This window comes from Mus musculus, chromosome 2, assembly GCF_000001635.26.
Source record: "Mus musculus strain C57BL/6J chromosome 2, GRCm38.p6 C57BL/6J".
NCBI lineage: Eukaryota > Metazoa > Chordata > Mammalia > Rodentia > Muridae > Mus > Mus musculus.
Genome location: NC_000068.7, coordinates 30,025,710 through 30,049,361, shown reverse-complemented (window position 1 = coordinate 30,049,361; position 23,652 = coordinate 30,025,710). Strand labels below are relative to the sequence as shown.

Sequence of the window (23,652 nt, the reverse complement as noted above, 5' to 3'; positions counted from 1 at the left end):
GGCCTCCCATCCATTCAATCCCACGTTCGATCTGTGTATGATCTATTTCATTCCATTCATTGGAAATGATGCCAACTCAAATGGCGCAAAGTACAGTTCTGGAGTAGTCGGCTGCTTCCAGCCCGGCCGGTTCTCCGGACCAGCATGGCCCACTAGGCCTGCGGCGGTCCTGCCTCTGCGCCCGGCCGCTCAGCGCCATCTTTGAACCTGGAGCCCACGCCTCACTTCCGCTCTTTTCCTTATACCACGAAGAGCTGTTCCGGACCCCCAAATGGCCTCTGGGCATAGGGCAATCCCAAATCGCTGCGGTTTTGTTGTATTGGCTGATAAACATTTTCATTATTTTTCTTCTGGGCCTTAAAGACGATGCTGTAACCAGTTCAAAAACGGCGCCCACAGCTTCACTTCCTCTCGTCGGACTTCCGTTTGTGGGGGGCGAACCCGCTAAGGTCACGTTCCAGGGCGCAGGCGCGAGAGGGCGGGACCGTCGCCATGGCAATGTGCGCGTCGCCCAGGCCTTTTCGGCGCGTTGGAAGCGCTGGAGCTGCTGCCCTGGCTGCTGGCGGGGCTGGCGGCGCCGAACGGCGAGGGCGGCCTGCGCCTCTTCAGGATGAGACCCTGGGCGTGGCGTCCGTGCCCTCGCAGTGGAGGAGCGTCCAGGGGATCCGCGGGGAGACGGTGAGGGCGCGGGCCCGCTATGGCAGCGCGGGCGGGAAGGCCTGGCGCAGCGTTGTGTTTTCACGGCTTTTTTGTTTTTGTTTTTTCGAGACAGGGTTTCTCTGAGTATCCATCCCTAGCTGTCCTGGAACTCAGAGATCCGCCTGCCTCTGCCTCCCAAGTGCTGGGACGAAAGGCGTGCGCCACCACTGGTCCGCGTGTTTTCATGTTTTAATGAAAAAACTCACAGATGCTTTCGCGTTAGCCTTTTTTTCGGTCTCTGAGGAGAAAGAAACCAACCAACGAAAACAAACAACAACAAAAGCAAACCAGGACAACAGAACTCTTAGGGGTCCCATGCTGTCGTTAAATGACATGTAGTTAATTTACATGGTGGATCGTGCACGTGTCACAGCGCCTGTGGAGGTCAGAGGAGAACTTTACACAAGGTTGTTATTTCTTTGCACCACGAGGGGCCTGGGAATCCAACTCAGGGTGTCATGCTTGGCTAAGTGCCCTTACCAGCTGAGCCATTTTTGGAAGTTTTTTTTTTTTTTTTTTTTTTTGTGAATAGCAGTTTTTAGGCATTTCAACTTGACATTATTGGTGTTTGAAATGGTCAGATACCTTGAGGGCTAGCTTGAACGGTTTTCTATGTTCCTTTGTTGTTGTTCTTTTGTTTGTTTGTTTGCTTTTGTTTTTGTGAGACATGAGTTTCACTGTGTGCCCTGGATGTCTTGAAACTTGCTCTGGAAACTAGGCTGGCCTTGAACTCAGAGATTGCTGGAATTAAAGGCCTCTCTCACCACTGCCCTGCTATGGTTTTCTAGTGTAACCCAAAAACATACAAATAATGAGATAACGGAGGCCTGATGCTGACCAACTGGTGTGTTAGGGATTCATCAGCAGGGAACCTGGAGATAGCTGCTTTCCCGGTGGTTGCAAGGATTACAGTAAGCCATGTATGTAGACAATGTACTGTAATGCCACATCGGTGTGTCATGTTACCGACAGAGCAGGGCTGAGGAACTGTTGGAAAAATGGATGTTGAGTGGCATTTGAGAAGACCAGATCAAGCGTGAGCACTGGCCGACTCTGGAGCTGGGGTCAGCACATTTGTTTGAGGTGTTGGAAGGGGCTGGAGAATCCTTGAGGAAAAGGGAGAGTGGTCCCAGGTTAGGCCAAAATGGGTAAGTAGAGACAGGTCAAGTAAAGTCTTGAAGAACTCACAAACGAAGACTGCTGTTGACCAGTCTGCCTCCAACCCAAGCCCCAGTGGTGCCTGCAGTCTTGTCTTGAGCCTTGTGGGCCTATGGTCTTATGCCCTGATCTGCTCTGTGTTCCAGGCCCTTCTCCGTGCCCTGGGACGTGGAAGCCCTTGCCGTGGAAAGCAAGAAGCGTGACCATGTTAGAGTACACTGTGTCCTTGCAGCAAGCCCGTGATTTGTGTCCTGGCCTAGCAGGGTGCTCTAAACAGCTCTTGCTTGCTGAGGAGATAGAGTTTGGAAGACTCCTGACTGAAATCATTAGTTCAGTCAAACTTCTTTTTTTTTTTTTTTAAAGATTTATTTATTTTTCCCAGCACTCAGGAGGCAGAGGCAGGCAGATTTCTGAGTTCGAGGCCAGTCTGGTCTACAAAGTGAGTCCCAGGACAGCTAGAGCTATACAGAGAAACCCTGTCTCGAAAAAACCAAAAACAAAACAAAACAAAACAAAAAGATTTATTTTATGCATGTGAGTACACTGTAGCTGTCTTCAGACACACCAAAAGAGGGCATCAGACCCCATTACAAATGTTTGTGAGCCACCACTGAGCCATCTCTCCAGCCCCATGATCTAACATTTTTTTCCCCTTAAAGAGTGAATCAGAATGCCATTGGTTTTTTTGTAGACAGACTTCCAGGACCCTGTAAGGCTGTAGGGAATGACCCAGATCCCTGGAGTGTAAAGGCCTCCGCACTGGGGGCAGATCCTGGATCCTGAAGGAGATTCTTAGGTTTTTCATTCTTTTATTTACTGATGTGTTGCTTGAGAGTGTGTGGGTGGCCATGAACGTGCCATGTGCTGGTGGGAGTCGGGGGACAGTTTTTGGGAGTCAGTAGTTTCTGTGTACCATTTGAGTCCTGTGGGTGACACTCAGGAAGTCTGGGCTTGGCCGCAAGTACCTTGCCTGCTTCATTAGCTGTGAGAATGAAGGCGACAGGAGAACATAGGCGACTTTTCCTCTTGGTATCAGTGGTTTATGTCTAAAATTTAGGAAAAAATTGGGTTGGTAGAAAAGTGGAAGGCCACATGGCTGATACACTTGTAGTTCTAGCACTTGGAGAGTGGAGGCAGGGGAATCAGAGATTGGAGATCAGCCTGGGCTATATGAGACCTTGTCTCAAAAACAGGCTAGAGAGATGGCTCAGCAGTTAAGAACACCCGGGTTTGATTCCCAGCACTCACATGGTGACTCACAACCATCTAACTCCATTTCCAGGGCCTCTGACACCTTCCTCTGATATCTGCAGGCACCAGGCACACATGTGGTGCGTAAACATACACTGTGAGCAAAGCACCCATATATGTAAAAATAAGTAGCAAGAAGAAAAGCTTTTTGTTTTGTTTTGTTTTTTGTTTTTGAAACAGGGTTTCTCTGTGTAGCCCTGGCTGTCCTGGAACTCACTCTGGTGACCAAGTGCTGGGATTAAAGGCATTCGTCACCACCCGCCGGACTGTTTGCTCTTCCAGAAGATATGGCTTTGGTGTCTAGCAGTGAGGTTGAGCACTTATGGCTGCATGTAATGGCAGCTCTAGGGGACACAATGTCCTCTTCTGCAGACTCCAGCACACACTTGGGGAGGCACCCAGATGCACACATACACACATAAGTACAAATACGATCCTTAAAGACAGCCGCACATGTACAGTGCACACACAGCTTAGAGGCTGGTGGGCACTGCTCCATGGCACAGTGGTCGCCCAGAGTGGACCAGCCCTGGTTCACTACTGCACTGCAGCAGAATAACAGCAAGCAAAAGGAAGTGGGAATGCTAGGAGGCTCTGGGATCCAGCACTGCCTCAGCCTGTGCAAGTACCCCATCCCCGGCTGTCCCTTCAACCTAGAAAGTCTAACCTGGAGCTGGAGAGTGCTTAAGAGCGTTTGCTGCTCTTCAGGAAGACCCAGGTTCTATTCCCAGTACCCACCACATTAGTGGTTCACAACCATCTGTAAATCTAGCTTCAGGGAACGCAGTACCCTCTCCCGAACTCTTTGGGGATCTCTCTGTCTCTGTCTCTCTGTCTCTGTCTCTCTCTCTCTCTCTCTCTCTCTCTCTCAACACACACACACACATGCATAACTTACAAAATGTAAGACATTTATTTTGGAGGCCCTGGAGAGCCAGCTCAGCAGTACAGAGCATTGGGTGCCTTCTCAGAGGACCCGGGTTGAGCTTTCATTGTCTACAAGGTGGCTCACCATCGTCCGTAACTCCAGCTTTAGGGATCCAGTGACCTCTTCTAGAGTGCTGGATTAAAGATCATTTACAGAACTTCATTTCCTTTTAGTAAACTGCTAAGATGCTTCCAGTCAGCCAGGTGGTGGTGGTGCACACCTATAGGCCCACCACTCAGGAGGCAGAGGCAGGTGGATCTCTGAGTTCGAGGCCAGCCTGGTCTACACAGTGAGTTCCAGGACAGCCAGGGCTACACAGAGAAACCGTGTTTCACAATACAACAAAGCAGCAGAAAGATGGTGTTTCCAGTCTCCTTCCCGTCAGGAAGCCTGGGCTGTAAGTACCTTGCTCTCTGGCCATCTCCTCTCGAGAGATCAGCATGGGCAGGTGGTGCTGTACTGCCTCTCAGCAGTGCACTGGGAAGAAAGCCTTATATTCACATTTAGTTATTTCATGTGTAAGAGTGTTCTGTCTGTATACTATGTGAGATTGTGGTACTCTGGGCGGCCAGAAGAGGGTGTCAGATGCTGGGGTCCTGGGGCTGCGAGCCAATGGTCTCCTCTGAAGAGCAGTGAGTGTGTTTGCATGTTTTGTTCTTTTGTGTGTGTGTGTGTGTGTGTGTGTGTGTGTGTTTTTCCCCGAGACAGGGTTTCTCTGTGTAGCCCTGGCTGTCCTGGAACTCACTCTGTAGACCAGGCTGGCCTCAAACTCAGAAATCCACCTGCCTCTGCCTCCGAGTGCTGGGATTAAAGGCGTGCACCACATGCCCAGTTTGTGTATTAAAAAAAAATATTTGCTTATTTATTTTATGTATATGCATACACTGTACAGGTGGTTGTGAGCCTTTATGTGGTTGTTGGGAATTGAATTTTAGGATCTCTGCTCACTCCGGTCCACCCCGCTCGCTCAGTCCCTGCTCACTCCAACCCAAAGATTTGTTTATTGTCATACATAAGTACACTGTTGCTGTCTTCAGACTCACCAGAAGAGGGCATCAGATCTCATTACGGATGGTTGTGAGCCACCATGTGGTTGCTGGGAATTGAACTCAGGACCTCTGGAAGAGCAGTGGGTGCTCTTAGCCGCTGAGCCAGCTCTCCAGCCCGTGGTTGTTTCTTAGTGGGTTGTGTTAGTTCTTGTGGGAAGTACCATGGCGAATATGGAAGTGTGGTGCTGCTCCCTTGGCAGAGGGTTAGAGTTTGAGTATCTGTCCCTCCAGTGCTTTGAACCTCTGGGATGCCCTAGCGGTGCATACGGCCTGCAGCCTGCTGTGACCCTGGACAGCAGGTGTTTGGTGTGATCTGGGAACCCGATTTTATGTTGAGCTGGAGTTAGTAACTACTTGCATAACTCAGTCTGCTGTCAAAAGTACCAGGAGGTCTATCCTCTGAGGAGAAGGTAGCCAGGTCTGGTAGCTGATGACTGTGGGTTGGGGGTGTGGGGGGGACGGGCGGTGCAGGGCGGACACTGAGTCAGGTGTTCAAGGCCAGCGTTGGCTACATAATGAGTTCTAGATTAGTCTAGATTCCATGAGCCCTGCCTCAAAAAAAAAAAAAAAAAAGGATAATGGTAAATAAAGTCTACATGTACCAGGTGGACTGCCAAGACTGTGGCTTAGTAGGGAGGGAGCACTCCCTACTCCTGAAGAGGACTCAGATCTTGAATCCAGTTCCAAAACAGCCACTGTCTTCTCGGCAAAGCACACATAGACGTAAAATAAACCAGTCTTCAGGTTATTACAGACCCTTGGGGTCATGTGATCCTTCTGCCTCAGTTGCCTGCACGGCTGGCTGCTCCACTATGATCTTTGATTTTTATTTTATGATTTTTTTTTGGGGGGTGGTGGTGGTTTGAGACAGGGTTTCTCTGTGTAGCCCTGGCTGTCCTGGAACTCACTCTGTAGACCAGGCTGGCCTCGAACTCAGAAATTCACCTGCTTCTGCTTCCCGAGTGCTGGGATTAAAGGTGTGCGCTACCACACCTGGCTTTATTTTATGTTTTTATTTTTAAGATTGTTATATTTTGTGTGTGGTGGGCAGTAGTGTAAATGCCACAGTGCATGTCTGTCACAGGGACAGTGTGGGAGTTAGCTCTCTCCTTTCACTGTGCAGGTCTTGAAGGACAGGCTCAGTGGTGAGCATCTTTGCCTGTTGAGCCATTTGGCTGAGCCCAATCCTGCTCTTTTTTGTTTGTTTGCTTTGAATTTTCAAGGCAGGGATTCTCTGTGTATCCCTCTGTGTCCTGGATCTCGCTCTATAGAGACCATGCTGACCTTGAACTCCGAGATCTGCCTGCTTCTGCCTCCAGGAGGCTGGGATTAAAGGCATGCACCACCGCCTGGCCCCACCTTGCTCTTTTAAAGTGTGCAGTTGTGTGGTGTGGAGTTGCTTTCAGTGCACACTCATCTCTAGGACAGGACCTTTTCCTCAGGGAGGAGCCCTGAGTTCCTTGAGAGAAACCTAGGACATATGAGCTGAACAGTTTCTGTCTTTACATCCCCTGGACTGCAGGGTAGGCGCCTTGTGCTTGTCTCCTGCTCACTTAAATGTGAATGGTTGAGTACCCTTCTCTCCAGGCATGCCTTCTGGGGTGTTGCCTGTCTAGCACGGCACATGCATGGCGCCCTCTGCTGGAGCCTGTGCCATTAAGTAAACCTGTGGCTTCTCCCACCAAAGTCTTGGTACTGGGCTGACAGGCATGCCAGCATGCCTGGGGCCCCCTTCCCTGCTTTGGGGCCCCCTTCCCTGCTTTGAGACATTGTTGCTCAAACTGGCCTCAAATTTAGGACGATCCTCCTGCCTCCACCTCCTGAGTGCTGGGATTAAGGTGTGTGACACTTTTGTCTCTAGATCCTTTTTAAGGCCTTGTGAAAAGACCCAGACTAACCAGAAATGTAGCGATTACTGCATACAGCTCATCTCCCGGCCTGGCCTCTCCCTTGAGTCCAAGTCTTTTGAGTAGCTGTTTGCTGCAGAAGCACTCAGAGCCAAGTTCAGCTAGGGGTGTGGCTGGGTGTGTGTGTGTGTGTCCGTATGGGACATATACCTATAATTCCAGGTAGAAATAAGAGGACCAGAAGTTGAAGGTCATCTTCATCTTCATCTTCAGACCCTGGAAGTGGGAGAAACAGCACTTGCATATTCAGGGTGAGAGCAAGTTTATGTGGACAGTACACGCTGGAGGGACGCTGGGCCTGGTTGCTGGATCTGCATTGCTTAGTCCATGTATACACACACACACACACACACACACACACACACACACACACATATATATTTAATGTATGAGTACACCATTGTTTTCTTCAGACACACCAGAAGAGGCATTAGATCCCATTACAGATGGTTGCCAATCACCGTGTGGTTGCTGGGAATTGAACTCAGGTCCTCTGGAAAAGCAGTCAGTGCTCTTAACTGCTGAGCCATCTCTCCAGCCCCCTTGCTCAGTGCTCTTAAGAGGTATTACATGTCCTTAACACTGGGTCAGATAGGTGCGAGTCTGCTATAGTGCTCTCACATCGAGTGTATATCAACGAGTGTTCACACAGGCCTTGGAAGGGAACAGTCATGGATGGGGGTGTGGGGTAGAGGAGACCTGAGGCCTGGAGAAGCCAAGGGACTCTGATGGCCTCTTGTTCGTTGTCAAGACCAGGTGAATAGGGTCCATCAGAAAAGAGGGTGAAGGGGCTGACTTTGTGGCCTTGGGCTTCACCCCAGAATCAGAAACACACACACATACGCGCACACACACACATGCGCGTGTGCGTGGGCCATTATTTTTTATTTTAAAATCTTTTTTTTTCACATAACATATTCTGATCAGGGTCCCTCTTCCCAACTCCTCCCAACTCCTCCCCTCACCCAAATCCACACTCTTTATTTTTCCTCTGAAAACAAGCAACCGAAAAACAAACAGGCTGGGCGTGGTGGTGCACGCCTTTAATTCCAGCACTCGGGAGGCAGAGGCAGGTGGATTTCTGAGTTCGAGGCCAGCCTGTTCTACAAAGTGAGTTCCAGGACAGCCAGGGCTGCACATAGAAACCCTGTCTTGAAAAACCAAAAAAAAAAAACAAAGAAAAAAAAAAACAAAGAAAAACAAACAGACAAACCAGAAAGAACAAAACAAACAAACAAACAGAAAAAAAAGCCAAACAATTTAAAGAAAGTCCAGTGCCTCCCGGCTGGGTTTAAACTTAATATGTAGCCAAGGACAAGGTGTGACCCCCACCTCCACTTTCTGTGTGGTAGCATTGTAGCTGTTAGTCAATGTGGCTGAGTTAGATCACATTTTCTGTTCTTTTTTTTTTTTTTTTTCCTTTCTTTTTTTAGACAGAATAGCTCAGGATGTCCTGGAACTTGCTGTGTAGACCAGTCTAGCCTGGTCTTCCTGCCTCTGTCTTGGCTTCTGCCTCCTGAGTCCTGGAATTAAAGACACGTACCCTCACACCATAATGACCACAGCGCTCTGACCACTGAAGACATTGGCTCTGTCCACCTGGGCTGATGCGTTGACCCCTGACTTGTCCTAGGTCTAGCATGGCTTGTCCTCGGCTGCTGTCCTGGCGAGGTGGGCAGCTGCTTCCTCTATCAATCCAAGTTCCAGGACTGAGCAGGGAGTTGGACCAGTCCAGAGATCCCTTTAGAGCAGTGTTTCTCAACCTTCCTGATGTAATGCTGCGACACTTTAATACAGTTCCTCATGTTGGGGTAACCTCCTGCCTTAAAATTATTTCCTTGCTGTTCACAACTAATTTTGCTATTGTTGTGAATTATAACAATTTTTTAAAAATTTTTTTATTTTTTTTGGTTTTTCGAGACAGGGTTTCTCTGTATAGCCATGCTGTCCTGGAACTCACTTTGTAGACCAGGCTGGCCTCAAACTCAGAAATCCGCCTGCCTCTGCCCTCCTGGGATCAAAGGTGTGCTCCACTATGCCTGGCTTATAACAAATATTTGATATGCTTGATATCTGGTATATGACCCTCAAGTGGGTCCAGACCCACAGGTTGAGAACCACTGCTTTAGCGTGCGCTGACTACCCCTGCTGCTCCAGCCCCTCCCTCTATTGGCTCAACCTTGACAGTAAGTAGCAGACACCACCCAAACAGCTCACAGTGGACCCTGTGGTGTGCATACCTCAAGACCTCCATGTGGACCAGACATCTGGTTCTGAGAGGCAGAAATTGGAATCTACCATCATTACTTTGTGGCTATATGTGCACATGTGTGGAGCCCAGAGGAGCCTCCCAAGCTCTGAGACCACAGGTAGGAGCCACCAGTGTTGTTGGCACCAGCCTGCCTCTACCTGAGACTTGACTCTGTCCCCTTTGCTCACTGTAGGACTGGCTCCAGCAGTCTCCACACAGCAGCTCCCAATTGGTTCTCCCTCACTTGAGCCTGAAGGGACTGGCAAGGCCTTTTCTGTTCCCATGTGGCTGGCTGTGGGGCCAACCCCTTCAGGCCTGCCAGAGCCAAGCACCCCTGTGTGTGTGTGTGTGTGTGTGTGTGTACATAAATACACATCTGCTTCCCAAACACCATGTGAAGTGCCAGACATGCATAAATGGTGAGATGGGACCCTGTGTTGGAGGTTTGCCACCTGGGAATTCTGAGCAAGTATGAAGTTAATAATACAGCAGCTGGCTGCCAGGGACCATGTCTGAATGTAGTATCCTGTGGGGCTGAGAAAGGCACTGAACCCAATTTCTAGGGTTTTTCAGCCTATAGGGGCTTCATATACAGAACCTTGGTGGGTGGCAGAGGTCTGGGCCTCTTTCCCAAGAGCCTCTTTTGATAGACAAGATGATGACAAGGGTGGCTGTGGCTCTGGTTTGGTCTGTGCCTACAGCTTCTCCCCAGGTGGGTCCTGTGCTTAATCGGCAGGGAGGAGGTGAAGCTGTAGGAAGGGTGGCTTTCTCCCCACTGGCTTGTCATGAATACCTGTCTGAAAGAAAGACGCTTGATTTTTTTTTTTTTTTTTTTTTTTTTTTGGTTTTTTTGAGACAGGGTTTCTCTGTATAGCCCTGGCTGTCCTGGAACTCACTCTGTAGACCAGGCTGGCCTTGAACTCAGAAATCTGCCCGCCTCTGCCTCCCAAGTGTTGGGATTAAAGGTGTGAGCCACCACCACCACGCCTGACAAGACTCTTGATTTTGATACAAGCTAGGGTCATTTGTAGAGAGGGGACATCGATTGCAAAAATGCCTATATCACATTGTCCTGATTAATAGTTGCTATTGAGGGCCCAGCCCACCATGGGCAGTGCCACTCCACAGATGATCCTGGCCTGTAGAAGAAGATTAGAGAGCTGAGCAAGCCATGGAGAGCAAGTTAGTGAGCAGCACTCCTCTGTGCTCTCTGCTACAGTCAGTTCCTGTCTGCAGGCGGGAATCTGCCTGGAAACGGGAATTCCTGCCCTGACTTCCTTTGGTGATGAAATCTAACTGTAAGTCAAAGGGACTTTTCTCCCTGCGTTGATTTTGGTTAGTGTTTTATCCCAGAAACAGAGAACAAGCTAGGGTAATAGACCAGGCGGGTCTCAAACTTACAGGGATCGGTATGTTCCTGCCTTCCAAGTGCTGGGATTAAAGGAGTGTGCCACCACATAGAGGATACAGTATGTGCTCTTAAACCACGAAGCCATCTTTCCAGGAAACGATCCCCCAGCTGTGTGTGTGCACAGCCGTGTATGCAGGTCTGAAGACAGCTTCAGGAGTCTGCTCTTTCCACTATGTAGGCTTTGGGAATCGGATCCAGGTCATTGGACTTGGTGATAAATCAGTGCCTTTATCCACTGGACCATTTTGCTGGTCATGACCCTGGTTTTAATCTCCTTCCAGAAAAGTTGCCAGACAGCGGGCATTGCCACAGCCGAGTCGTCTGCCCAGGCCCGGACACATGCAGATGCCCAGGTACAGACAGAGGCTCCCGAAGAGCCAGCGGCCATGGCTCCTGTTTCCCAGTATGACACCCTCAGGCTGGAAGCCTTTCTCCGGAGGGTGGAGGCCATGGTCATCCGGGAGCTGAACAACAACTGGCAGAGTCATGCCTTCGATGGCTATGAGGTGAACTGGACTGAGCAGCAGCAGACGGTAAGACGGGGGCTGCTGGCTTGGGGTGGTGCCCCTCAGGCTCCAAGGTCTCTTTAGAGCTTTGCTTTGCTCTACCAGAGGGACAGTAGTACCAGCACCAGCCAGTATACCAGGTAGAGAGTGTAGAGCTGGCTCACCCTGGGAGGAGGTGGCCCTCTTGGGGGAAGCCCATGACTGTAACAAAATCGAGTTGCTGAAGAGGTGTGGGGTTGTCGCCAGGGCAGCCTGCCACTACCCTGGCACCATCCTTGCTATGACCTGCTGTGGTCTCTGCTCTCAGGGCAACTGTAGCCCTACTGTCTCCACTTTCTAGATGGGGCCTGTGGAGATGCAGTGCCTTGCCCAGGGCTGCATAGCTCTGAGTTACCTGAGCTGGAACCTGAATCCTGGACTGTGTGCTAAAGGTACCAGGTGTCTTGGCATTTCCATCTTCAAGGCACGGCTCCAAGCTGACCCTTGTAGACCTGGGTGTTCAGCTGTGTTGGCAACTGAAGCGTCAACCTTGTTTGACAGTGGGCCTCGAGTCACCTCTACCTCTCCAGTTATTGTCACAGATACTTTAACATTGGCTTTGGTGCTGCAGATTGAAGCCAGGGCACGTGCATGGTGACCGCATACTCCGTCACCAAGTCCCAGACCTATAGCTAGACATGCCTGCCTGCTTGTGGACCTTGAACTTCTGACTGCTGCCTCTCAGCACTGAGTACTGAGGTGCTGGACAAACAGTACCACATCTGTTTATGCAGTGCTGAGGACTGAACCCAAGAGGATTAAAAACCAGGAGCATTTATGTGCTGGGTGTGCTGCTGTTACCCATTTCTGATTCCAGACTGAGGAGGCTAAGAACCCTGTCTCAGAAAAAATACAAAAAACAAAAACAAAAAAACCCCAACAAATTAAACAAACAAACAAACAAATCCAGCTATTTTTAAAAGGTCCACAAGATGACAAAGAATATTTACTGTTCTTGTCATCCCTCTTGTTAGTGACAGTCACCCAAGAGCACCAACTTAGCTGTAGGGTGTGGGTTTGTTTGTTTGGTTTTGAGACAGGGTTTATATGGTCGTGGAACTCAGAGATCTGCCTTTGCCTCCCAAATGCTAGGATTAAATATGTGTGTGCCACCACTGCCTGGTTTTAATTTCTTTTAGTGTGTGTGTGTGTGTGTGTGTGTGTGTGTGTGTGTGTGTGTGTGTGTGTATGTGTGTCTGTCTGTCTGTCTGTCTGTCTGTCTGTCTGTGGGTTTGTACATGTGAGTACGGAGGTCAGAAAGAGTGTCTGTCTGTTTTTTGTTTTCAAGACAGGGTTTCTCTGTGTAGCCTTGGCTGTCTTGGAGCTCATTCTGTAGACCAGGCTGGCCTTGAAGTCACAGAGATCCACCTGCCTCTGCCTCCTGAGTGTGCTACCATCACCCAGCTAAGGGTGCCATCTTTTAGAACCAGAGTTACAGGTTGTTTTAAGTTGCCTGATGTCGGTGCTGGGTTTTGAACTCAGGTTCTCTGGAAGAGCAGTACGTGTGATGAACCTCTATCCATGTGTGCTTTTTAAAGTTTGAACAGGGTCTCGCTGTGTATCTAGGCTGGCCTAGAGCTCACTGTGTGGTCCAGGTCCCTGGAGCTTGCAGAGACCCCTCTACCCCTGGACGGAGGTGGCTCCATCGCCACCAGAGATGCTTTGCGTCGCTCATTTTACTTTGGTTTCGGTTTATTTATTTTTAAATTTTTATTTTTAAATAAACAGTTTAAGCAGAAATTTATTTAGCAAAGCGAATGTCCCAAAGACAAGCTGTAGTGGGCTGCCCCAAAGCAGTGTGCCTCTTACAAACAAACAAACAGCAGAACGAAAAATAGGACCTTATTATGTAGCTCTGGCTATCCTGGAAGTCATTATGCAGACCAGGTTGGCCTTGAACTCAGAGATTCACTTACCTATGTAGGCCAGGCTACCCTCATTGATGGCACTCCACCTGCCTCGGGGCTCTTGAGTATTGGATTACAGGCAGGCATCACCACACTGGCAGGCTGTGTTCCTTGCATCTCTGTCGCTATGAATGGGGCTGCTGCCCTGTGGCCTTTGGAGGCTCACCAACATTGCCACTGCCTTGCACCTCCCTGGCAGTGGGCATGTGTTTCTGAAGGCTTGGTGCAGGGCCAGTCATGAACTGAGCAGGAGTGGAGCGTTACACGGAGTTTTGACTCTCTGCTGCTGTGTCCCTCCCTCTAGGGCCTGCTGGAGCTCTCACTTGCGGAGAACGACTCCCGAGGCTTGACTCTGGGGTACAGGGAGTAGAGCAGACATGCTGCCACATACATACCTATAATGCCAGCACCAGGAGGCAGAAGCACGGTTGCCATGAGTTTGAGTTGTAGAGCCTGGGCTATACACTGAGACGCTGTGTTTCTTCCTGTGGTGTGTAGAGTCCATAATGAAATTGGCACGCTGGCCTTTTGTAGGTGTGTAGGCCAGTGGCATTTAACGCTCCCCGTGTGCAGCCTTTGCCACCTTCCAGCTTTTGCCCGGGTGTGAGCTTGAAGCCTGCTCAGCTGTGCGTCTCAGGTCCCCGTCCAAGGTTCTGAAGTGTCCTGTAAGCACATGAGGCTGGATATTTTCTGCCCTTGAGGGAAGAGGTTAACACAAGGTCTTGTCAAGTAGCCTTGGTCAGCTTGGTACTTACAGTTCAGATTGGCCTAGAACTCATGATGATCCTCCTGCCTCAACCTCCCAAATGCTGGAATTATAGAGATGAGCCCCATGGCAGAGCAGTCTCCAGTTTCCTCTGGGCTGACTAGTGAGTGAGGACAGCTTCTAGGCCTTGGGCTGCCTGGGCCTGGCTGTGATTTCTCTGTGCTGCCATGAGGCTACCTACGAGTCCAGTGCTTCTCAACCTTCCTGATGCCGTGGCCTTAGTACATACAATTGTTTTTAATTTAGTCCTTCACACTGTGACCCTAGCCATACAATTGTTTTTGTTGCTATTTTTACTACTGTTGTAATTTTACTACTGTTAAGATTCATCATGTAGGCCGGGCAGTGGTGGCGCATGCCTTTAATCCCAGCACTAGGGAGGCAGAGGCAGGTGGATTTCTGAGTTCAAGGCCAGCCTGGTTTACAGAGACAGCCAGGGCTACACTGAGAAACCCTGTCTCAAAAAACCAAAAAATAAAATAAAATAAAAGTTTCATAATGTAGTCTGTGCTTTCCAATGGTCTTAGGTGCCCGGTGAAAGGGTTGTGACTTGCAGGTAGGGACCCACTTTCTAGATGGAGTTAGTGCTTAGAGCTAGGAATGGCTTGTCTCTGCAGGTGTCCTGTCTGCACACCCTGGTCTACCCCCTAGCCCAAGGGCAGGGTCTGCATGTGACCGGCATTTCCTGGAACTCGACAGGCTCTGTGCTGGCCTGTGCCTATGGTCGGTGAGTGAGAGCTGGGGTGGCTGGGAAGAAGTGGAGATCCGAAGACTTGTTGAAGCTTCTGTTTCACTAGCTGCAGGGTTAAGAGTTAGGTACAGAGCAGAGGGAGGTGTTGAGAGCCCATGCCACAAGGCCCATCTCCCTACTTGGCAGTAAGCCTTGGTTGCCAGCACTCATTTCTGGTTTCTGTTGCTGGATGTTCTGTGGTCTCCACTCACCATGCATGGACACACACTTGGGGGCTGTGGACTCTTTTCCCTACCTTGGGAAGGGGGACTCACTGTGTAGCTTACAATGGCATTGATCTCTTTATCATGTCTCAGATTTTTTTTTTTTTAAGATTTATTTATTTTATGTATGAGTATACTGTAGCTGTCTTCAGACACACCAGAAGAGGGCATCAGATTCCGTTACAGATGGTTGTGAGCCACCATGTGGTTGCTGGGATTTGAACTCATGACCTCTGGAAGAGCAATCAGTGCTCTTAACCATTGAGCCGTCTCTTCAGTCCTTGTCTCAGCTTTCTAAGTGCTGGAATTACAGGTGTCTTTTGCACATAGTCAGCTATCTTCCAGGTCAATTTTCTGGAACACCAAGAAAAACAGGCCACCTACAGTGACACCATGCTTAGCCCAGGGACTCGTTTTTTAGAGAACATCGTGCCCATAGGGGAACCTATGACACACACCCATAGTACAGTCTGGGTGTGAAGGGTACACAGGCTAATTTGGGGGGTGATTAGTGAGGCAGAGAGAGGAGGTGATGAGAGCCGCAGAGATCACTCAGGCATGTCCCCGTGCAGGCTAGATGATGGAGACTGGAGTACACTCAAGTCCTACGTGTGTACTTGGAACCTGGACCGCCAAGGCCTGAATCCCCAGCAGCCATCAGTAGTGGTGGAGGTGCCGAGTGCTGTCATGTGCCTGGCCTTTCATCCCACACAGCCCTCCCACATTGCCGGTGAGTGCCTAGACCACCCAGCCTCCTCTCTTCTCAAAGCAGCTTTTTGCTGGACCATGGCAGGCCACTTGGGAGACAGCTGGGGGCTAACCTGCCAGTGTGGACCTGTGAGGGGTATGGAGCTTGGAGGGAGGAATCATTTGGAAGGGGCTGAGTCTGGGTGTTCAGGAGGGAGGATGAAGAGGTGGACTGTTCCAAGTGCTAACGACAGATGTGCCTGCTAGAGGGGTAGGTTTCTGGGTATGGGCCTCAGCTTTCCGTGGGGATGGTTCCTGGGCTGCAGGAAGGAGGGACTGAGTTTGAGGCCCAGGAATTAGGATTTTTCCTCGCAGGAAACTGTCAGAAGAGGCCTTTGTCCTGGCTACATGGGATGGAAGGCAGGCGTGGCTGAGCTGATGCTCAGATCCTGTTCATCCTCATAGGGGGGCTGTATAGCGGGGAAGTGCTGGTGTGGGACATGAGCCGACCTGAGGACCCACTGCTTTGGCGTACAGGTCTGACAGATGACACTCACACAGACCCAGTGTATCAGGTTAGGAGGTTGATGGGTGGATGGAGTGGGAAGCCGCTTCCCATTCCCTTGGCAGGGGTGCTGATGGTGGTGGTAGGGGATGGCAGCAGCTGCTGAGAGTTGGTTACCAGGGAGTTGGTGGTTGGACAGCTGCCTGGCCATTCTTGGAGCTGCGGTCTGAGTTAGCGACCCACGACTTGTCCTCTAGGGCACAGGGCTCTTCCCTAGCCTAAGCCTGCTTTCCTGTTGTTGACATAGTGGCCTGGGAGAAGGACATCAGAAGCCCCTGGCTCTGAGATTTCCTCTAGAATTCTTTACTCTTACAGCTGGGGGGTGAGGCTGATACTGGGGATGCTTCTCTCTATCCTACTTCTCAGGTGCTGTGGTTACCTGAACCCCGGCATAGCCACCGCTTCCAGGTACTGAGTGCGGCCACAGATGGCAAGGTGTTGCTCTGGAGAGGCAGTGGGGCCGGTCAGCTGCGGCTCACCAAGGGCTTTGCCCTGGCTGTGCAGCAGCTGCCTCGGAGCACCAAGCTGAAGAAGGTGAGGCCAAGGTCCATGGGCCCGCCTGAGGCACCTGGGCTGGGGGACCCACTACTTGGTGTTCTTTCCCCTGCCCCACTGGCTGTCAGGACTTATCACTGATACTTTTCCACAGCCACCCCGTGGAGAGACTGAGGTGGGGGTGACATCAGTGGCCTTCTCCAGCTTTGACTCCAGCCTTTTCGTTCTGGGCACAGAAGGTGGCTTCCCCCTCAAGTGTTCCCTGGCGTCAGAGGTAGCTGCTCTCACTCGGATGCCCAGCTCTGTGCCGCTGAGGGCCCCGGTGCAGTTCACCTTCTCTCCCCATGGTGGCCCCGTGTATTCTGTGAGCTGTTCCCCCTTTCACAGGTAGGGTGGAGTTACCCTGCTCCAAGCTTTGAAACACCAGAAGTCTGAGTCTTTGCAATTTGGTGGTTGGTCCCAGGGCTTGTCCTTGGAGGCCAAGGCAACTTTCTATGGGCAGAGAGCCCAAGAGGTGCTGGTGATAGCACCATGCAGGTCTCTCTGTGCTCGGTCTAGGAATCTCTTCCTGAGCGCTGGGACCGATGGCCACGTCCACCTGTACTCCATGCTGCAGGCTCAGCCCCTTACCTCACTGCAGCTCTCTCACAAGTACCTGTTTGCTGTGCGCTGGTCCCCTGTGCGCCCCTTGGTTTTTGCTGCTGCTTCAGGGGAAGGTAGGCACAAGCCATACAATCTTTAAGTGCAAAAGTCATGTGGTGAAGATGGTGGCTCTCTGCTGTGGTTTCTATGTGTTCTGAACTGTTCTCCCTGCAGGTGATGTACAACTTTTTGACCTCCAGAAAAGCTCACAGAAACCCACAGTTTCTATAACACAAACCCAAGATGGAAGTCCTGTCTACTGTCTCGAGTTTAACAGCCAGCAGACACAGCTCTTAGCCGCTGGTGATGCTAAGGGCATGGTCAAAGTGTGGCAGCTGAGCACAGCCTTCACAGAACAAGGGCCCCGGGAGGTGGAGGACTTGGATCAGCTAGAAGCAGAAATCACTACCTGAGGGCTGGTGAGATGGCTCAGCGGGTAAGAGCACTGACTACTCTTCTGAAGGTCCTGAGTTCAAATCCCAGCAACCACATGGTGGCTCACAACCAACCGTAATGAGATCTGATGCCCTCTTCTGGTGTGTTTGAAGACAGCTACAGTGTACTTACATATAATAAATAAATCTTTTAAAAAAAAACTCTACCTGAGAGCCCCAAGGAGCATGGTGGTGGTGGTGGTGGTAGCATGCTTCAGGATGGCTGTGTGCTAAACAAGCTAGATAAAGAGGAGCAAAGCCTTTAGAGGGGAAATGAGTCCTTTATTTTTCTTTTACATGAAAACAGGATTTGGGAAGAGAAACAAGGGAGCTGAGCCAGCTGCTTTGATTTAAGTGGGAATGAGGGCAGCTGGCTCAAACATGGGTCTGGGTCCCACAACATTGGTGATTGTGACTGGAAGCGGTTTATTGAAGCACCATTTTCTACTAAGTCTTACCCCAAGCTAAGCAGGCTTATGGTTACACTGGAAAGTAACACTGTCTGGAATATTCTCCTTGAAAGCAGAGGAAGTGACATGCAGCAAAGGTGATAGATAGATAGAGATAACAGGGCAAGCAGTGTAGGTCAGGCTTGCCTACAAGCCAAGAGGATTGATCAATTCACAAAGAGTGAGCGGGTGAACTCGACGTAGTCGAAGGCAGTTGGAAGTTCTCGGCCCTTGCCATCCACATAGGGCTTCATGTGGGAGACACAATAGTCAGCTTGTTCCCGGGTCAGGTTCTGGAGGAGAGATGGTACAGTGACGTCAACCAGTGCTGACCTCAAGTGCCCACAGGTAAAGACTTGCACTATACTAGTTCTGCCAGCAGGCTCAGGCTTCTGATGCCGTGCATCCTTCAGCATCAGCTGTGCCAGTCCCAAGTCCTACCTGGTAGAGCTCCTCCTTGGTCACATAAGGCTTGCCCTCAGAGCTGAGGGCCCGGAAAGCACTCTCGATCTCTTCACTGGACTTGACATTCTCCGTTTCGCGGCTGATCATGAAAGCCATGTATTCTTGCAGGGAGACGTGGCCATCCCTGTGGGAGACAGGTACAATGGAGCAAGGAGGGCAGAGGGAGGCAGGACTCTGTCCATCACTGCCCCTTACATTACCTGTTGGGATCAACAGTGTCCAGAATTGCCTCAAACTCAGGATCAGGCTCTCCTTCCTCAACCATTGGCAGATCATAGCCCAGGGAGCGAAGACAGGATTTGAACTCCTGATGGTTCAGCCGGCCAGACTTGTCCTTGTCGAAGTGTCTGCAGCACATAGCCCAGGGCTCAGCACATGGTCCCTTGTGACCCAGCTAACCTCAGCCAGGGTACCTGGGCCATACTCACTTGAACATCATGCTGAATTCCTTGAGGGCCTCCTCAGTCACTCCTGTTGTGTTCCTAAAAGAACAAAAGTAGGGAGCAGGCTCTCCATGCTGAAGTGGCTTGTTTCCCATCCTGTACCCGTCCCTTGTTAACAAGGGCTCTAGGCTGGCTCCTGCTGGGCCCCCACACCGGTACCTGGCCTGGATCTGCTGCTCCAGGTTGTGCTGCATGCGCATGCCCAGCTGGTCTAACTGGTCCCACTGCTGGGCCAGGCCCACAGTGCTGTGCTCCGTGTACTTGTTGTCCAGGATGAGGGCTTCCTCCATGGCAGCCCCCAGGTCCTCGATCTTCTTCAGCTGACTTCTCATGGCTCGAATCTCCTGGTGCTTGCGCTTATTGGGTGGGACAAATGCAGTGTGAGGCTGGGACCCCATAGCTCAGGGGGCTATGCTGCCACGGGACCCAGCTGGGATCGCACAGGCTTGAAAGAGTCAAGGAAAGGAAGCATGGGAAGTAGGAAAACCTTCATAGGCAGCTGACAGAGGTGCCAAGGAATGAGGATGCAGTGTGTACAGAAGGCATCTCAGCCTCTTCGAGTGGGGTGCAGTTACAGCAGCCAGCAGAGACTTTAAGTCAAGGGAAAAAGGGCCTAACCAGCTCCAGGCTGAGTGGCTGCTGGGCTGGTGGCCTCTGGCTAAAGCCCTTTGAGACACTCACTTTGGTAGCTTCAAGCTGAGATTCCAGAGTTCCCGACTCTTCCACCATGCAGGACCTAAACACAACAGAGGCACAGTAAGCAGGGGAGTTCATTTCTGGAGACCAGTGCCAATATTTAACTCTTCGTCCTGGTAAAAAGTGCCCACATCCTGAAATTCTTTTCATTGAGGAAATGGCCTATCTGTTGCTGGCCACCCCTCCTAACAGGCCCAAGAAAGAGAAGGCCAGGGCTTCTCAGCTCTTAAAGATCACTGAATTTGTTCCCATAAGAACAAAGCAGCTTCAGGCCTGACTAGCCCCCTTTTTTGCAGCCACAGGAGGCCAAGAACCCAACAGATAGGAGCCCTTGGGCCTCTAAGTCCCCTTAACTCTACTTTAGTTCCCTTAGGCTACTGAGGGGAAGAGACACCAGGGCCAATAACATCGCTAAGTGGGTGTGCCGGCCAGCTGATTCCAGCTGGGGACAGCTATGGTAGAACTTCCCTTTGAAGGCCATCTTCTGAGGAGCCAGGTGGCCTTGGGGGAAGCTTGCTCCAAGATGTGTGAGTACAAAGAAGTTCCCAGTGAACGAAGACAACAAACGAGCAGGGTCATGGGTCACGTGCAGGGACAAGTTCACACAGTGCACACAGCCCGGTCTCTTCTGCACCCATGCCTACCCAAACCTACCCTTGTGACTCGAGTACGTCAGAAAGAGCTCTAAAATCTCCCCAAGTTCAAAGTGCTTTAGCAAGGCAAGGCATGAGGCTTCCTCCGACCCCAGTAGTAGTTAAGACTCACAGGCACACCCCGTCCCCCAGGAAAAGGGAGCCCAGGGACTGGGGCAGGAGGCAGGGCAAGTGCAGCAGAGGGGGACAGACCCTCCTCCCAAGTGGCTAGGGTGTGGGTTAGAAAGCAGAGCCGCCTGGGAGTCCAGAGTGCATTGGTAAAATCACAGTGAGGGAAGAAGAGAATAAGAGGAGAAGAACCTTCCAGACAGATCATCCCCAACTTCATACTGACAGACACGAATGACCCGACGATATGCTATGCTATTCAAAGAGAAGAAACCAAATGAATACACCAAAGGGAGGCGGGGCAAGAGCATATCGAGACAGACATGTGCCGTAGATGCCAGCCTGGCACTGGGTAGGAACCAGGGGCAGCTCAAGGGGTGCTGGGCCAGGTGGGACAAGGCTTGGGAGGAGCCACAGGTGAGGAAGCATGGCACTGCACAGAAACAAGAGCAAGAGCAGCAGACAGCATAGGGTGGGGGAAGCCTGTGGTAGGCAGGCCAGATGCTGCAGTCCTTCCCGCCTTGCAAAGCCTACAGTCTCAATGGTTTGGGCAGATTTCTGTGGTCACTACTCCTTCACATGCCTCAGTTTCCCCCGAGACCTCATAAGCTCTAGTTAAGCCTCTTCGTCTGGACTAGTTAGTAGCATGAGTGGATAGGGGATGGCTTATGGACAGGCTCCTACTGGGACTGGGAGACAGCCCTGCTCCTCCTGAGGCTCCTCCAAGCCCTGTCTCTATAACCTTGTAATGCTGGGCATTTGCCTTTTTCTAGGGTAAACAATTCTGGCTACCCTCCCCCAGGGGAAGGCAGGACTACCTTAGTCCTAACTAAGAGGGCTGCAGAACTTCCCCTCAACTGGACCTTGTCCTCAGTCTAAGCTCCTAGGATAGCCATCCAACTTCATATGCCCACTGACCTCTGGAGCTTAATGTACATTTTTTGTCATCGTGGGAAAACAGGCAAAGAGGGAAAGGCAATCCAGTTCTGGTGACCAGGCATGGACAGGGTCCTCAGACTTGACTCTGGCTTCCTAGCACAGCTACAGTCCCTACCTTGAAAGAGGGGAAGTGACACCCCCTACCCCCCAACACTATGGGTTCTTCTAGCAGGGACAATGGGAATGGACAAGGTGGACAGGAGGCCCATCCTGGGATCTTTTGCAAGCCAGGCCACTGGGGACAAGGGACAAAGGGACAAGCACACAAGACACCACCACACCAGGAGCCCGGAAAAGAAGGCAATATTAACCCGTCGAGGAGATACGTTCTATGGAGATCCAAGTGTCCAGGAGCCGTGGTAGTATCCACATACAGCAGCAATCAGGATGATGTAGAAAGAAGAAAATACAGAACATTAGCACTCTTCTGCCCGAGCCTGTGTGCCAGGTGTGACTGGTCTACCTCCCTTGGGACAGTTGCCAACATCGTCTTTGGGGCAATGAACCATGCAGAGCCCGCTATTGCTATTGCTCTGGAAACCAATCAGACTATGATAGTCTTAGTCTAAGCAGTCCTCCCCACCACCCCATTTTTTCTGAGGAAACAGGGTTTTGCTATGGCCTCAAATGGCACAAATAAATATGAACCAAGTTGGACTCTAGTTCACAGCCATCCTCCTGGATTGTGGAATTACAGATGCCAAACTGTAGCCAGATGCCTGGCTAGGGACCAGGTTTCAAACAAGCTCCCTGTGTCCCAGAGCTGGAGGCTTGGCATCCAGCTGCCAGGAGCACCACAGTCCCTGGCTAGCTCTAGAGGGCAAGCACCTTGTTTCCTGGATCCACTGGTGGAAGGCGTTGGCATGCTGGGCAAATTCTTGGCGCAGCTTGTCATTCTCCTCCTGCCGCCGCTGTTCCTTCTGCAGCTCCAGTTCTCGTTCCTGAGACAAAAGGGAGGCAGGTGCTGTTACCTTCGGTTGCTTCTTGAGCCTCAGATGGGCTCAGCATAACATGGTTCTACCCTGGGAAAGGCTAGTGGTACTTAAGGAAGGGGGCAGGAAGTCCTACTGAAGCTGGCCCTACACAAAGCAGCCCAGAGGCAGGGAGTACAGGTTGTTAAATGGCTCGCTAGTCAGGCGTACCTTAATGATCTTCTGGAGGTTTCTCCAGGTCTCTTCCAGGGCCTCCATCGTGAACCAGGTATAGGGGTTGGAGGCCACCCGGAAACTCTTGATCTGGCGGTCCAGCTCGGCTAGCTGGTTGAAGTCAGCCTGTGCAGAGCTGAGGGATGAGCGGAAGGCATCGTGAGCCTCTCGAAGGGCTTTGATTTCTTCCAGAGAGTTGCAGCGCACTGGGTCTGTGAGGTCTTCCTCTGCATTCTCAAACCAGCTATTGAAAGCCGATGCCTTTTTGGCAAAGGTCAGGAAGAGGTCTTCTACCTAGAAGTAGAGGGGCAAAATGCCAGTGGGTGAGGAAGTTTTGGGAATCAACGAGTAGGGTCTGCTGGGGGTCTGGTGCACTCTGCCCATCTCAAAATCTTCCTGACTAGTCTTCTGCCTGCTGTTCCTCAGCACGAGCTATGCTTGTCCTGGGAGGGTCAAAGGATAAATTCGCCCAAGTTCAAGGGCCCCATATGCCTCAGGTTCCACTGAGGTTCCTTCTTCCTCCCAGGATGGCGGCACAGCGAGGCACATGGGTCTACCGTCCATCCCACCGAGCCAGCTCAATCCTACCCTTACCTTACGGAAATGACTCTGGGCCTCCAGCAACTTCTTCTTCCGGGTAGCTGAATTGGCCAACAGCTGGGTCCACCTCTTCATGAGGGAGGCATGTCGGGCCTCGATGGCCTTAGACTGAATGTGCTTGGCAGCTAGCAGCTGGTCTTTGAGGGCAGTGATATTGGCAATACCCTCCTGCTGGAAGGCCTGCAGGCCAGCATCAAATGTCTCCTGCAATGACAGTCACAAGCCAATTGCATGGACTACAAAGTGTGCCTGAGCTCAGATGGCAGGAGGAGAGGCCTACTTGGTGGCTGACTTAGAGCTCCACCTCCTACTAGCATTCAGTCACACATCCTGATTGCCTCAGACCCCAGACCGTGGCAATGGTTACATCTTTGGCCTTAAATAAACTACTCTTTTCCAGCATTCAAGCTGTGGGCAAAGCTGTGTGTGGCTCAGAGCAGACCAGTCGTTCCCATGCCAGCACTCAGAATTTACTCAGAATTTACTCTTGCCTGCTGAAGTACGG

At 51.0% G+C, this 23,652-nt stretch overlaps 2 protein-coding genes across 12 annotated transcripts in view; one reads left to right on the top strand and one right to left on the bottom strand.

The window, feature by feature from the left end:
- The first annotated feature begins 482 nt into the window (after positions 1 to 482).
- Positions 483 to 17,811, top strand: Wdr34 (WD repeat domain 34). Its single transcript, NM_001008498.2, has 9 exons — positions 483 to 678; positions 10,936 to 11,187; positions 14,490 to 14,599; positions 15,399 to 15,556; positions 15,979 to 16,088; positions 16,445 to 16,612; positions 16,728 to 16,960; positions 17,132 to 17,289; positions 17,390 to 17,811. The coding sequence occupies exons 1-9, from the start codon at positions 493 to 495 to the stop codon at positions 17,626 to 17,628; spliced, it is 1,614 nt and encodes a 537-aa protein (NP_001008498.2). The 5' UTR covers positions 483 to 492; the 3' UTR covers positions 17,629 to 17,811.
- A 99-nt stretch (positions 17,812 to 17,910) lies between these two features.
- Positions 17,911 to 23,652, bottom strand: part of Sptan1 (spectrin alpha, non-erythrocytic 1) — a 65,892-nt gene continuing 60,150 nt past the window's right edge. For 7 of the 11 annotated variants that reach the window (NM_001177667.1, NM_001369325.1, NM_001177668.1 and 4 more), the window contains 10 exons: positions 23,142 to 23,351; positions 22,545 to 22,841; positions 22,231 to 22,343; positions 21,714 to 21,731; positions 19,688 to 19,742; positions 19,166 to 19,362; positions 18,992 to 19,045; positions 18,764 to 18,910; positions 18,540 to 18,687; positions 17,911 to 18,391 (listed from right to left, as the gene is read on the bottom strand). In NM_001177667.1, the coding sequence (NP_001171138.1) occupies positions 18,266 to 18,391; positions 18,540 to 18,687; positions 18,764 to 18,910; positions 18,992 to 19,045; positions 19,166 to 19,362; positions 19,688 to 19,742; positions 21,714 to 21,731; positions 22,231 to 22,343; positions 22,545 to 22,841; positions 23,142 to 23,351 (1,365 nt within the window). In that variant the 3' untranslated portion in view covers positions 17,911 to 18,265. Of the gene's footprint in view, positions 18,392 to 18,539; positions 18,688 to 18,763; positions 18,911 to 18,991; positions 19,046 to 19,165; positions 19,363 to 19,687; positions 19,743 to 20,655; positions 20,719 to 21,713; positions 21,732 to 22,230; positions 22,344 to 22,544; positions 22,842 to 23,141; positions 23,352 to 23,652 lie in introns of all 11 variants that reach the window. The other 4 variants (NM_001309460.1, XM_006497809.2, XM_006497810.2 and 1 more) reach the window with 1 other exon arrangement.